At 40.9% G+C, this 16,143-nt stretch overlaps 1 protein-coding gene across 2 annotated transcripts in view; it reads left to right on the plus strand.

Moving 5' to 3' along the window:
* Positions 1-7,294: 7,294 nt before the first annotated feature.
* TSHR (thyroid stimulating hormone receptor) overlaps positions 7,295-16,143 on the plus strand; it is a 158,823-nt gene continuing 149,974 nt past the window's right edge. The window contains exons 1-2 of one of the 2 annotated variants that reach the window (XM_042990268.1): positions 7,295-7,477; positions 7,753-8,073. In XM_042990268.1, coding sequence (XP_042846202.1) covers positions 7,904-8,073 — 170 coding nt within the window. In that variant the 5' untranslated portion in view covers positions 7,295-7,477; positions 7,753-7,903. Of the gene's footprint in view, positions 8,074-16,143 lie in introns of both variants that reach the window. The other variant, XM_015543450.2, reaches the window with a different exon arrangement.

Consider the following 16,143-nt stretch of genomic DNA (forward strand, 5'->3'; position numbering starts at 1 on the left):
ATTTCCATGTGATGGGAAAATATAATTGAAATACTAACCAAAAATTTCCTCAAGTATTTTCTTTTCCCACTTGGTTCTCCTCCAACCTCCATTTCAGCCAGCTAAGCTATTCTATGCTTATGGCCTCAGAGAAGGTATGTGACCACAGGAAGCAGAAAGGGAAAGGAAGAGGAGGAGAAAAAAAAGAAAAAGTATTCTTTTCTTGGCTTTTGAGCATTAGGCATCTAGATCCTCAGGTAAGACTGGTCACATAGTCACATAACTTGTGGGTCCAAGTGCAAAATGAAAATGTCAGGCCCTGTTTAAAATCGATTCAGATTGTCAAAAATGGTGTCAGCAGAGCCTTAAACCAAGAACACAGCTCTGTGGAATTGCCAGATCCCAATGGAACAGAATAGAGAGTTCAGAAATAAACCCATGATTATGGTCAATATATCTGTGACAAAGGAGGCAAGAATATACAACGGAGAGAAGACAGTTTCTTCAATAAATGCTGCTGGGAAAACCATACAGCTACATGCAAAAGAATGAAACTGAACCACTTTCCACTACCACACCAAAAATAAACTCAACATGGATTAAAGACCTAAACGTGAGACCTGAAACTATAAATACCCTGGAAGAGAACACAGGCATTTCTCTGGCATTGGCCATTGTAACATATTTCTAGATATGTCTTGTAAGACAAGGGAAACAAAAGCAAAAATAAATTGTTGGGACTACATCAAAATAAAAAACTTTTGCACAGTGAAGGAAACCATCAACAAAACCAAAAGGCAATCTACTGAATGGGAGAAGTTATTTGCAAATGACATATCTGATAAGGGGTTAATAAACAAAATATACAAAAAACTCACAACTCACCACCAAAAAAAACCCCCAAACAACCCAATTAAAAAATGAGCAGAGGATCTGAATGGACATTTTCCCAAGGAAGATCTACAGATGTTCAACAGACACATAAAAAGTCATCAGGGAAATGCAAATCAAAACCGCAATGAGATATCACCTTACACCTGTTAGAAGGGCTAAAATCAAAGAGACAAGAAATAGCAAGTGTTGGTGAGGATGTGGAGAAAAAGGAACCCTCATGCACTATTGGTAGGAATGTAAACTGGGTACAGCCACTATGGAAACAGTATGGCAGTTCCTCCAAAAATTAAAAATATAAATACCAAGTGGTGCAGGGCACCTGAGTGGCTCAGTCGGTTGAGCATCCAACTTTGGCTCAGGTCATGATCTCCCGGTTCATGAGTTCAAGCCCCACATCAAGTTCACTGCTGTCAGTCAGCACAGAGCCCACGTTGGATTCTCTGTCCCCTTCTTTCTGCCTCTCACCCACTTGTGCTCTCTCAAAAATAAAATAAAAACATTAAAAGAAAAAATGCTATATGGTCCAATAATTCTACTACTGGATATTTTACACAGAGAAAACAAAACTACTACTTCAAAAAGATATGTGCACTCCTATGCATTAAGTGTTTATCTATCTCGAAAGAGAGAAAGAAAATGCAAGTGGGGGAGGGGCAGAGAGAGGGAGAGAGAGAATTCCAAGCAGGCTTCATGCCCTCAGTGCAGAGTCTGACACAGGGCTTGATCCCACAAACTGCAAGATCATGACCTGAGCCAAAATCAAGAGTCAGACACTTAACTGACCAAGCCATCCAGGCATCCCCATTCCTATGTTTATTGCAGCATTATTTACAATAGCCAAGATATAGAAGCAACCTAAGTGTCTACCAATAGATGAATGGATAAGGAAGACGTGGCATGATAAGATCATGCCATTTGTGACAGCATGGATGGACTTAGACGGTATTATGCTAAGTAAAAAAAGTCAGATCGAGGAAGACAAATAACATATGATTTCACCCATGGTTGCCAGAGGGGAGAGAGAAGGAGAATGAGAAAAATGGGAGATATAGGCTTCCAGTTATGGATGCATAAGTCACTAGAATAAAAGGGACAGCATAAAGAACATAGTTAATGACACTGTGATAGTACTGTGGATGCAGGGGAGGGGCAGAGAGAAAGGGAGAGAGAGAATTCCAAGCAGGCTCAGCTCTGTCAGTGCAGAGCCCGATGCAGGGTTCAAACCCATGAACCTTGAGATCATGACCTAAGCCAAAAACAAGAATTGGACACCAAACCAGCTGAGCCACCCAGGCACCCCACAGCAATGCTTTTTAAGACAGTAAATATCAGACAAAAAAGGGCAATAATCCCTGAGAGAAAGGAAACAAGTAAGGTTAGCGTTACAATTGCACAACTTAACTGCCTTGAATTTCCAGGTCATAGTCCAAGGAGAAGGAAGCCAGGCAGTGGCTGGATGCTCTGAATTAAGGAAACAAAGCTGAGAATCTGAAAAGCCCAATGTAACTGGAGTTTGCAGGACAGAAACTGGAGAGAAGAGAACTACACAGAGAGAAAACTCCAGAGAACTACAAAGGGTCTCCATGGAGTATTCAGCTGAGTATGCATTTTCATATGCATATGAAGAAACTAGAGAAAGGAGCATCTGACAAGATTGGAGGAGAAAGTGCCTGACTGCCACACAGGACCAGAAATGGGTGACTATTCCCAACAGGGAACTGAAACACTTTATTACTCGTGGACTGTTAGGGTAGACACTCAGAAAAGTCTTGGCTCAGGAATGGGGAATATGTAGCAACAGATTAAAGCTACTCTGGCCCCATGTAACAAACCTGGAAAGCAAGATCCAAAACTATCAAGCTGTTTCCAAGTAATTTAACCATACCTGACAACAAATATCAAAAACCATTATATGAAGGCAAATAATCCAGCACCAAAAGGAGTAAAATTTCCCACATCTGCTATCCAAACAAAGATTATCAGGCATGCCAAGAAGAAGGAAAATGCAACCTTTCTAAACTGACCCAAAATTAACAAAAATGTTAGAACTACCAAACAAGGACATTTTTGTGGGTTGAATTGTATCCTCCAGAAAGATATCTTGAAGTTTTAACACCTGGTACTTGTGGAGGTGACCTTATTTAGAAATAGGGTCTTTGCATATATTCGAGTTAAATTGAGGTTATACTGGATTGGGGCTCACCCTTGTCCAATGACTGGTGCCCTTATATGTAGGCAGAATTTGGATCATAGAGACACACACAGAAAACATCTTGAGATTGGAGTGATGGAAGCCAATGGACATCAGGGACTGTTGGTGACCATCAGAGGCTACAAAAGGGAAGGAACTTACTCCCCTAGAGACGTCACATAGAACATGTACTTGACAACACCTTGATTTTGGACTTCTACCCTCCAAAACTATGAGGGAATTATTTTTCTGTTGTTGTTGTATGTTTTTTAAGTTTATTTATTTATTTTAAGAGACAGGAAGAGAGAGATCATGAGTGGGGAAGAGGTAGAGAGAGAGGAGAGGAGATCCCAAGCAGGCTCTGCACTATCAACACAGAGCCCTATGCAGGATTTGATCCCACGAACCATGTGTTCATGACCTGAGGCAAAATCAAGAGTTGACGCTCAACTGACTGAGCCACCCAGGAGCCCGTATTTTTCTGTTGTTTTAAGCCATGGAATTTGTGATACTTTGTTACAGCATTAAAAAAAATACAGACATCAAAATAGTTACTGTGGTTTTTATGTCCAAGAAGTTACAGAGATAGGCAAAATATGGAAAAGGCTTAATTTGAAATTCTAGATATGAAAACTTCACCTGAGATGAAATATATACTGATAGGATTAATGGCAGATCAACTATCTCAGGAATAAAAAAGAATCCTGAATTTGAAGACATAGCAAAAGAAACTATCCAAAGTGAAAAACAGAGAAAAAATATTTCTAATGAAATAAATATCAGTTGACCTCTTTGTGAGACAACTTTAATCAGCCTAATAGAAGTGTAATAATCAGAATCCTCTCAAAAGAGCAGAGAGACACAGGGGATAGAAAAATATGAAGAAATGATATCTAAATTTTTTTCAAATTTGATGAAAACCACAAATATGCAAATCCAAGAACCTCAAAATACTACAGAAGTAATATGAAGAAAAATACATCAAGGCACATGGTAATCAAATTACTCTCAACCAGTGATAATGAAAGTCTTAAAAGCAGCCTGAGGGAGGGGGAAAAAAAAGTATGTTACAAAAGAACAAAGAAAATTATGACAGAATATTTTCCTTGGAAACAGTGCAAGCAACAAAACAATCGAGCAATAGTTTCTGAATACTGAAAGAGAAAAATACTATCAATCTACAATTCTATACATAGCAATGATATACTTTAAAAATAAAGGCAAAATGAGTGCTTTTTCAGGCACACAAAAGATGAAATCATTCGTAGCTGACTGATGTGTACTACCAGAAATGCTAATGCAAGTCTTATGATTTAAGTTTCTTTAAAAGATAATTGACTATCTTACAAATAACAATGTATTGTAGTGCTTGTAACTTATGCATGAGTAAAATTCCTGGCAGCAGAAGCAAAAAAAGGCCCTAGGAGAGAAAAAATGAAAGTCAAGTACTTAGATCATACATAAAGTAGTGTAATATCAACTGAAGGCAGACTATAATAGCTTAAAGATGTATATTATAAACCCTAATACAACCACAATAATGACTAGACAAAGAGTTATAGCTACGAGTCAACAAAGAAGATAAAATGGAATGATGAAATTTCCCGAATTAATCCCAAAAAAGGTTTTTACAAAAAAGGGGGAAAAAAACAAAACCCAAACCAGGTGAAACAAATATGAAACTAGTAGCAAGATTATGAACTTAAACTTATTATCGATAATGACATCAAATGTAAATGATCTATACAACCAAAATAAAAGATAGAGATTGCCAGATTGAGAGCAAACTGTGGTATGTGTAAGAAATGCACTTTAAATATAAAGACATAAAGAGGTTAAAATAACATATTGAAAAACAATAGCGTGGTAATGCTAATCAAAAGAAAGTTGGATTGGGTCTATCAATAAGTAGATTAAAAAACAAAGGATATTACCAAAATAAAGAAGCCCATTTAATAATGGTAAGGGCATCAACTTACCAAGAAAATAAGAGTTCTAAACATCTATGTATAGGATGTCAAAATACATGAAGCAAAAACTGACAGAAATACAATAGAAAAAAAGAAAAATCCCCAATGTAGTAAAAAATACTCAGTACCCATAAATCATAGTTGATATAATAAGTAGAAAAATCATAAAAAATACATAAGACTTGAACATTATCAACCATATGACCTATTGATATTTACAGAATGCATGCCTCAACAACAGCAGAATACACTTTTTTTCCCAAATGTACACAGAGCATTTATCAAAATAGACCACATTCTGAATCATAATACAAGTGTCACTGAACTTAAACATTTTCAAGTCATAAAAACTGTATTTTTTTCTCTAAATGGAATATTTTTAGAAATCAGTAACAGAACAATATCTGGAAAATCACCAAATATTTGGAAACTAACACACTTCTAAATAACCCATGAATCAAAGAAGAAATTTTTGAAAATTAGAAAGTATTGTAAGCTGAATGAAAATAAATTTACAAGATATCAAAATTTATGAGATTAGTACTTACAGGGAAAATATAGCACAATATATCTATAATATTATCAAAGAAAGAAGTCTCAAATCAATGCCTTCAGCCTTAAGAAACTAAGAAGGAAAATCAAACCCAGTGGATGCAAAAAATAAAAAATAAAACAACAAACAATAAAGATCAGAGCATTTATCAATTAAATGGAACATAGAAAAACAATATAGAATTATGAAACAAATCTATGCTTCTTTGAGAACATTAATAAATTTAAAATTATTGGCATAAATGTGTTCATAGCATTCTCATCATCCTCTTCATAGCTTGTATAATATGTTCTAATATCAACTCTCTCATACCTGATACTGGTAATTTGTGTCTTTTTTGCTTCTTTCCTGATTAGTTCACTGAAAGCTTATATTTTGATGGGGAGGGGAGAGCAGAAAGAGACAGGCAATAAATGAGTGAACTAATCAATAACAATACCCAGTGATAAGTGACAGTGAAGCAAGATAATATGATCAGGGGAGACAGTACTTTAGACAGGATTTTCAGAGGAAAACCTTCTGAGGCATTGGTGTTTAAAGCAAGATTTGAATACTCTGAAGATCTGGGGATATGTTCCAGCATAGAGGTCCAGCGACAGCAAATCCCAGAGGTGATAAGAAACTTGTCCCAGGTCCAGCAAAGTGATGGTAGGGGGTGGACCTTGAAAGGCAGGGATCAGCAAACTTTGGCTTTCAGGTCAAAGCCTGCCCCAGGCTACTTTGGTACAGTCTACAAGCTAAGAATGGCTCTTATATTTGTAGAGGGTTGTATGAAAAAAGAAGAGGAGGAGAAAATGTGATAAAATATTTACTATATGGTTCTTTATAGGAAAAGCCTGCCAGCCCCTATAGGAGGACCTTATTGGTTAGGCTAAAGAATTTACAAGTAATCTTTCTTTCTTTCTTCCTTTCTTCTTTCTTTCTGTGGATGAGTATTCCATGGTACGGATGTGTCACTGTTCACCCATTACCTAGTCAAAGGAATTTTGGGGTGTTTCCATTTTGGGGTGATTATTAATAAAAGCCTATAAACTTTGAAATACACATATTTTAAATGTAGAGTGCAATGACTTTTAACAAATGTATACACCCTTTTAACCTCCAGTCTAATTAAGATATAGAACATTCCCATAACCCCTGTGAGTTCATTCCTATTTTTTTTTCCTAGTCAATCTCTAATCGTTATTTGGATTTCCATTACCCGTCCTTGTCCCAGAAGAACATATAAATAGAATCACAGTATGTGAGGAGCTGATATTCTCTTTACTCCAAGAAGAATACGTAAGCAAGCAAAGGCTTTTAAGAGGGAAATTGGGACAATCTGATTTATATTTTAAACTATCGTTTTGGCTATTGTGCGAAGAATGATGAGTAGAAGATAACGTGCCACTTATGTATCCTTTTTCTTCCCATCTTGGGGGTGGTGGTGGTGCGGGATGTGGTTCAATAAAATTCCTGAGCAGACCAGGATTGACGGGCCAGCTTCAAATCTAATGGCAAAGCTGGATTCGGAGTTGGGATCAGAGCACGCACGACACTGTTCCTGCAGTTCCCCGTTGTGCACGGCAGATGGCCCCCGAGCGCAGTTCCTGGCCCGCTTCGCAGAGCGCGCTGCTGCCTGGAGAGCCCCGCGCGGCCAGGCGACTCCGCGCCCAGGTTTCGGTGCGTGTGGCGGGTCGCGCCCTGCGATCCAGGTTTGCGCGGAAGTCGGCGGGCAACGACGATCTGCCCGGGGTGTCGCGCCCGGCTGCAGCCGCACTCCGGGTGACCGCCGACGCGTGTCCGCCGCCGACTCTCCGCAGAGGCATCTTAGGCGGGGAGAAGCTGAAGTTCTGCAGGACCCCCGTCCGCCCCGGGACAGTCCAGCCGCGGGGACTTTCTCCGGCTAGAGTGCGTGCGGTGGACCCGGCAGGCGGTGCCCGTGGGAGGCTACCCACGGGGAAAGAGGCCCACTGGGTTTAGAGACAAGGCAGCTTCTAAACTAGTCTTTGGAGAGAACTCGGCTGGAACGCAGAAGGGACAGCCCGGACTGGTGTTGAGTGTCGGGGAACCGACGGAGCGGGCTGCGTAGCTCCGGGGACGGGAGTGAAGCAATTAGGTTTGTTTGGGTGGAGAGTTGCCTAGGGAAACCGAACACTTAAGAGCCTCTTCTTTCCCCTCTCCAGCCTCCTCTGGGGTGCTGAAGTCACAACTCCAGCGAGTCCTCTCTCCTCCCACGCCTCCGTCTGCCCTCCAGACCGCGGGAGCCCAAGGCGCAGAGGGCCGGGAACGAGACGTCAGTGGAGGATGAAGAACTAGCCTTGGGACCCTTGGAAAATGAGGCAGACGCCCCTGCTGCAGCTGGCGCTACTTCTCGCCCTGCCCAGGAGCCTGGGGGGGAAAGGGTGTCCGTCTCCGCCCTGCGAGTGTCACCAGGAAGATGACTTCAGAGTCACCTGCAAGGATATTCACCGTATCCCCAGCCTACCGCCCAGCACGCAGACTCTGTGAGTACCTGGGAGAGGCGAGGGGAGCATCGAGAGGCCAGGGACAGCTGCAAAGATGGCCAGAAGTGCACAAAAAGAGTGTGAGAGTAAGCCAAAGGGCTGCGTGTGTGTGTGTGTGTGTGTGTGTGTGTGTGTGCAGTGAGTAAAAACGCAACTGCCCAAACCTGGGATTGCTGCCATCCTAGTTACTCAAAACACGGGAAAGGCTAAAACCCTGGTGCAAGATGCAAGCGTGAGCTGCCCTTTCTCAAGAGCTGCTCTTCACTTTGCCCAGGCCTGGCTGGATCTTTCACTTCAGATATTAATAACACTAATAGCAACTCAAGAATTGACCTCTAGCACAGAGACCCTGTCTTTCAACTCTGAATTCCCCACACCTGGCATATGGCCTGGAACTCTTCTGGTGCGCAAGCAAAAGCTTGTTGAGTGAGTAAGTGAACCAATGAATATGCAGGTCTCAGATGTCCGTCCACCACTTCTTTAGAGACAGTTTTGAAGGGGGTAGAATTTCAAGTCATGGGAGAGAAACGTGGCTCTGACAGTGGAGGGGAACTTGGAGCCATCGGTTTACAGTTCCACCAAATGTCGAGGAGAAAGGATAATATTGGAGGAAGGCAAGGGACTAAGAGTCAGGAGACCGTTCTCTTCATGCCCCTCTCACCAGCTGGGAAAATAGGGGAGGTCATTTATTTGGGAAGACCCAAGTTTACCTCTGAGTAAAAGAGGGGCGTCAGTTAGGTGCATTCCGATGTCTGATGATGCAAGTGAGGGGATTCGCTGGATCACAAAGAGTAAGAACTTGATAAAGACAGTAGCAGGGAGAATCTGACCTTGAAAACAATGGGAGTAGGGGTAGGGGAGGGATGGTGTGCTGAAGAACAAAATTATTCTGAGAAGAGACAGTGATGAAGAGTGTGGGTGAAAAGGCATGCCAGTTTAGACAGTGGCCACAGCCATCTGCAACAGTAGCAAAGTGATTTTCTTTTTTTTTTTTTTTTTTTTTTTTAATTATTTATTTATTTTTTTATTTTTGGGACAGAGAGACACAGCGCATGAACGGGGGAGGGGCAGAGAGAGAGGGAGACACAGAATCAGAAACAGGCTCCAGGCTCCGAGCCATCAGCCCAGAGCCTGACGCGGGGCTCGAACTCACGGACCGCGAGATCGTGACCTGGCTGAAGTCGGACGCTTAACCGACTGCGCCACCCAGGCGCCCCGCAAAGTGATTTTCAAATCTTGGCGGGAAGGGGGGGGGCAGTAGAACTCTTGTCAAAGGAAAGCTTATGAGAGAAGTCAAATATGTAAAGCTAACCATTTTATTGTGCTTACTCCTGTCCTCAGCACTTTACACAAACTCACCAATTGACTCCTCACAAAATCCAACTGAGTAGGTAATTTTACTATTCTCGTTTTATAGATGGGGAAACTGAGGCACAAAAAGCAAGGCCACTTGTTCGATGTCATGCAGTTAATCAGTTGTGGTGCCAAGATTTGAAATAGCTCTGAGCTGCACTCTTAAGCCCCTGCCCTTAGATGAAAGCAGGTCTAACCCTGCCAGCTTTTCTCCAATATGGTCTTGGAAAAAAATAGAAAGGAGAGAATAATGTGTAAGAACTTAGAAAAGTAAGAGTTGGGCAGGGGAAGAAAAAGGAACAGAAAGAAGGAGGGAAAGCAAAAAGAAAGAATGGGAGGGAGGGAGGAAAAGAAAGACTGTATCTGTGTTATAGTAGGCATTTCCTGCTGAAACAAAACAGACCTTAAAGCCTGTTCTGGGTGGCAACCATTTTTCTGAATCTAGATGCTGTGTAACCATGGCTGGCTGTTTTACAAATTATTATGGTGCTGAGAGCATTTTTTCCTAAGCCTTAATCTCTATCCATGTATTATGGTGCTGAAAAGTAAACAAGACTGTCCCTTTCTGCATTACCCATACACTTGCCGTGTGGTTCAGTAGATGGATGGGAGACAGTTTCACTGTTTGTGACTTCCACTGAAACGGTGGTTCTGAATCTTCTCTACTTCCCCCATCTAAGACAGCATGATTCACTCTTATTATAACAGTGATTCTAACTAGGTAGGAAGTAAGGGAGAGCTGATATTCCTACTCCCCACTGGAACATTCTAGAATCTTTGATATGCAGGTAGTTTGAAAAAAAATTGCTCCTCCTGATTGAGAATACTGATTTAAGGGAAATTAAATGAACCCAGCAGAATAAAATGAAAAATTTTAATGTTGGCATATAATTATAGATCATATCACCTCAGAACCAAGGATAGCAAGATGGACCCATTACTCTCATTCAGAGAATTGCCATTTGCTACCTGTGTGCACAAGAGGACTACCCCTTCTCTGAATGAGGGGGGGTTTGATTTTCGTTTTGGATTTGTGTGGATTCTTCCGCAAGAAAGTGCCACCTTACCTTGCCTTGTCCTTTGACCTATCCACTTTCAGGTTCATGATGGTGACAATCACTACCTCACCCCCTCCAACTTCCTTCAACTCCAGTGGAGTGAAGGTTTGTCCATCACACACTTATGTGCCTTCAGAAATGTTTCTTTTTTAAATTTTTTAAGCTTATTTATTTATTTTGAAACAGAGAGAGAGAGAACGAGAGCAGCAAAGGGGCAGAGAGAGGAGAGAGAGAATCCCAAGAAGGCTCAGCACTGTCAGTGCAGAGCCCTATGTGGGACTTGAACCCACAAACCATGAAATCATGACCTGAGCCAAAAATCAAGAGCCAGATGCTTAACTAAGCCACCCAGGCACCCCCGCCCCCTTCAGAAATGTTTCTGAAGGAGCTGTTATAGCAACTGTTTTCAGGTTCTGGATTTTGCTTCCATTATTGCTAATTTGCATTCTGCATCTGTATCTGTGGCTCTAATTGATGGACTAGCCCACTATTTTTGAAACCGAAGACACTCACTCAACATCTTCAGGATTTTTGCCAGATCTGTGTTCCACCTGTGCTATCATACATTCAGTATCTTTAAGTATTTCACTTCTTTAACTGAAAGAAATTTATTTAGAAAGCTTATATTATGACTATAAATGGGAAATTAGCATAACTTGCTATAATTAGGAGGTAACCCAGAAAGCGAAAAACATTGAAAACACAAATATAATTACATTCTAGGCTCAAGATTATTGCCTGTGAATGCTCTAAGCCCGAGGCTGTTAAAAGTGAAAAGGGATAGGGGCACCTGGGTGGCTCAGTTGATTTAGCATCTGACTGTTGATTTTGGCTCAGGTCATGATCTTCTAGTCCATGAGGTTAGGCTCCGTGCACTGACTGTGCAGAGCCTGCTTGGGATTCTCTCTCTGTCTCTCTCTCTCTCTCTCTCTGTCTCTCTTTCTCTCTTTCTGCCTCTCCCCTGCTCTTGCTGCTTTCTCTCTCTCAAAATAAATAAATTAAAATTAAAAAAAGATAAATTTAAATTAAATTTTAAAGAAAGGGAAGAGTGTAAGTGTTAAAGAAATATTCAAGAGGTACCAATTCAACATGCTGTCCTTGGTGGTATCAGAAGAATTGAAAAACCATGGAAAAAGGAATCACTTTTTCACTGGTATTCAATATTATTTAATGCCACGTGGGCATTCCACCTAAAATAATCTCACGTCATACTTGGTTTCCACACTTAGGGAATTGTGCATTTATTCCATATTTCACAACTGTTTTAGTCACAATCAGTGGTCATAACCTGAATAGCATTTGATTTCCCACCTAAAAAGAAGCCCCCTGCTTTAGCACCCACATGCTTGCCAAATACAGAAATACTCTGTCTTACAAAGATGGTGTCACTTCATGCTTCTGGGCTCCATGATTTATTATTCTTTTTTCTCCTCTGTGTGTGTGACTCAAGGTCTTTGATGGTAAGTAACAGAAAACCGGGTCTGTCTAGCTTAAGGAGGGAAGAAATGTTCTGAAACAATAACATGTAATTTACAGAATCATTGTAGAACCTGGCTTTTAAAACAAGCCAGAGCCCGGGGCAGCCAGGGAGTTGGAGCCACAGCCAACCATCTGGTTGGAACAACTCCACAGACAACACCATAACCACAGCCACTGGACATCTGTGGTGCTGGGCACCTAGTTCTGTAGCTGCTGGGCTGTCTGTGTACTGCTATCAGTAATGTCTCAACCATTCCTGCCACTTTGAATCACCAGTCAGAAAGGGATATTCTAGATGGAAGCATCTGATCATCTGCCGTAGGTTACCTGCTGTGTCCCAGCTGCTGGTGGGAGTAGGAGGAGGGAGGTCCCTTTTCCCCCACTTTTGGTGTCTGTAGTAGGAGGTGAAGAACTGGGTCCTTCTAATAGTACACATATTAATAGGGCATTTTCCACCAAAGAGGGGCTATCTGCCCTCACCATTGCTCATCACTTCCTTCATCCTGCAAACGTTTATTAAGCACTGGCTACGTTCCAGACATGTGCTAACGCTCTGGACTTGGCAGAGAACAACATCAACATGTCCCTGTCCTCAGGGGTCTTTACAATCTAGGGTGGAGCTGAATATCCATCAAATAATCTCATAAGCATGCAATTATAATTGTGTAAGTGTGCTGAGAGTGTACTTGGTGGGAATGGGGGGTGGAGACTGACTTCAACTTGGGTTCAGGGAATGTTATGAGCTACATCCTAAACTAGTAGGATCCTAAACTAGTAGGCATAAGGAGTTGCATGTGTGGAGGTAGAGGGTGAGGAAGTGGTGTTCCAGGGGATTGAATTACTCATTTGAAGAGCTTTGAAGAATTCTAACCTGAACAGTGAAAGAGTTGATGGGCAACAATATACGTTGCTACTTTCTTTGTGACACAGTACAGGTTGAGGTGAATTCTGATGTCAGTTTTTCCTCCAATTCTCCAATTCTGGAGGCAGCCTTTGTGCCAACAACAACAAAAAAAAATGACTTTTTAGGGGTAACTGTTTAAAAACAAATATTTGATTCATTAAAGTAATAAATGTAAAGACTAGTTCTTTTCTGAGTTTTCCATATATTTATTATTTTATTTGTAAATTTAATTATAATAATTACCTTAAGGAAGACATATTTTTTGATGGAAGACTTTATAATTTAATAATATTTTAATAAATAATTTAATAAAATAATAGTTTGAGTACAAACATAATACGTTTTCTTTTAAAGCACTTGAATGTGCTTTCCAAATACTTAGAAAAGTCTAGAAAGTCTATTAAATTAAGCTTTATTAGTACCAGGAATCCTAAGTTTTATAGACATCCCACTGCTGTTTATAGGAGCAGGAGAGTAGAATGGTTAAGGGCACTCTCTGGAGTGAGATCATCATGGTTGAATGCCTTGCTCTACCATTTCTTCAGCATACTTTTGGAAATGAAGAGAAGGGAAAAACATTTTTCCTTCTATTCTTCTAAATCCTTGACTAGGACCCCTAGTAGCAACAATAAAGAAAATAGATTAACAGGAGAAAAGCACACATATTTACTTAAAATAAGTTTTATGTGACATGGAGTGAGGACACTGGCATCCTAGGTTCCTTATGGTTAGGGTTGCCCTATCTAGAAGGATTCTCCACTTATCCCTGTTATCCAGGTGTAATTAATAGCATTCCTTAACTCTCAATAAGGAAATGAAGACCCAAAGAAGCGATTAACCTTGATTGTTTTTACATAGGGTTTGATAAAGAGTGGGAAGTCATGGAACAATGTGATAGGACAAAAACAGGGGGTGAACTAAGTGTAGAAAACTGGGGGAAACAGCGAGTTTATTCCTTCAGATTCCTCTTGCCTTCCTTTCGTCTTTGCAGAAAAGGATACTCCTTTCCTCTGGGTATAGGGAAGGCACTTCCACACAGCGGGGGGCTTATGACCTGCTGTAGGAGAGGGTCAGATAGCCCTGTCTGCACTAGCAGTTTCTTAGATTTCTCCAGTTTAAAATATCCAAAGTGCCAAGATGCCACGTTTGGGGAGGGCATGCTCTGAACACTATCAGTATTTGCTCTGTACCTCAGTTTCTTCATCTGTAAAATGAGGATAATAATAGTACCTGCCTCGTTGGATTGCTGGGAGGTATGAATGAGTTAATGGTGTTAAAGGATAATTTTCAAAGAAAGGTAAAATCATGAGTCTCCTACAGCAATAAATTGAACACCTTAAAGATTTTATTTAACTCTGTTTTAGTTTCCTAAGGCTGCCATAACAGAGTACCCACAACTGGATGGCTTAAAACACCAGAAATTTATTCTCTCATATTTTTGGAAGCTAAAAGTCTGACATCAAGGTACTGACAAGGCTATGCTACCCTGGCAGGCTCAAGGAAAGAATCCTTCCTTGCTTCCTAACTTCTGATGCCTGCCTGCCATCCTTGGTTTTCCTTGGCTTGTAGCAGCCTGACACCAGTCTTTGTCTCTTCAGTCATGACCTTCTTCTCTGTGTAAGTCTCTGTGTGTCCTCCACCCCTTCTTATAAGGAACCAGTCATGGGATTTAGGGTGCACGCTAATCCAAGATGATGTATACTTAACTAATTACACCTACAGAGACCCTATCTCCAAATAAGCTCACATTCTGAAGCTCAGGTGGTTGTGAATTTTGGGGAGACACTATTCAACCCACTACAGCGAGGAAACTGGTAAAATGTTGCAATTATGTTAAAAATCCACAAAATAGGTTTATAGATGAGGAATATTGAAATGGACGTGCTAATGGAGGCAAAAGACTTCTTTCATAGTCAGGGGATGGGGGAAGTCAACTGAAGCTCTACCAGAAAGGACAGAATTTGCCATGTCTATAGACAGAATTATTTTGCATTGCTATCAATTATTTACAATCTACACAACTATGAAAGAGCTCCCATTGAATCAGACTCAGAATCCTGGAAGAATATGCTCTAGTCAATGCAAAATTTTCCAGTGAAGCACAATATCCCCTACAATACACACAGAACACTTAGAACGGTTAATTTATTGACTCCCAGTAAACACTCTATGAGGAAATTCAGTAAAAAATAATTTCCATTTCAACTTAAATCACAGGTCAATATAAATTATTCAATTATACATTTTAAATTGAAATTGCAAGGCCAGTCTATTAGATATTCCAATCAATAGACTGAGTTTAAATAACACAATACTCAAAATACCAAATATATATTGAGTATTCTTTTTTTATTTTTATTTTTTTAATGTCTATTTACTTTTGAGAGAGTCAGAGCACGAGCAGGAGAGGGGCAGTGAGAGAGAGGGAGACACAGAATTCGAAGCAGATTCCAGGCTCTGAGCTGTCAGCACAGAGCCCAACGCCAGGCCCAAACCCATGAATAACCAGATCATGACCTAAGCCGCAATCAGACACTTAACCAACTGGGCAACCCAGGCACCCTATATTGAGTATTCTTAAATTCAACACAAATTAATATTATGGGTCTGACTTAGATTTTTATTTCTATTTTTTTTTAATGTTTATTTATTTTGAGAGAGAGAGCATGAGCGGGGTAGGGTCAGAGAGAGAATGAGAGAAGAGAATCCCAAGCAGGCTCCACACCGTCAGCGCAGAGCCCGATGTGGGGCTCAGTCTCATGAACTGTGAGATCATGGCCTGAGCCAAAATCAATAGTCAGACACTTAACTGACTGAGCCACTCAGGGACCCCTCATTTCTATTTTTTCTAATGTTTATTTATTTATTCTTGAGAGAGAGAGAAAGACTGAGACCAAGCAGGGGAGGGGCAGAGAGAAAGGGAGACAGAATCCCAAGCAGGCTCCATGCTGTCAGTGCAGAGCCCAGTGTGGGGCTCAGACTCTGAAACTGTGAGATCACAACTTGAGCCGAAACCAAGAGTCGGACCCTTAACCAACTGAGCAACCCAGGCGCCCCCCCCCCATTTCTATTTTTAATTCTAAATTTTCCCAAATTAAAAGATGTTTATTCATTAAGCAAGCTGGGCCCGCTCTTTCCCCACCAGTTAAGAACACCAGTTCCTTATGGAAACGTCCACTGTCTTCCTAGGTTCCTTATGGTTAGGGTTGCCCTGTCTAGAAGGAGCCTCCTCTTACATCTGTTATCCAGGTGTAATTAAGAGCATTCCCTTGACTC

Source organism: Panthera tigris, chromosome B3 (genome assembly GCF_018350195.1).
Source record: "Panthera tigris isolate Pti1 chromosome B3, P.tigris_Pti1_mat1.1, whole genome shotgun sequence".
NCBI classification, from domain to species: Eukaryota; Metazoa; Chordata; class Mammalia; order Carnivora; family Felidae; genus Panthera; species Panthera tigris.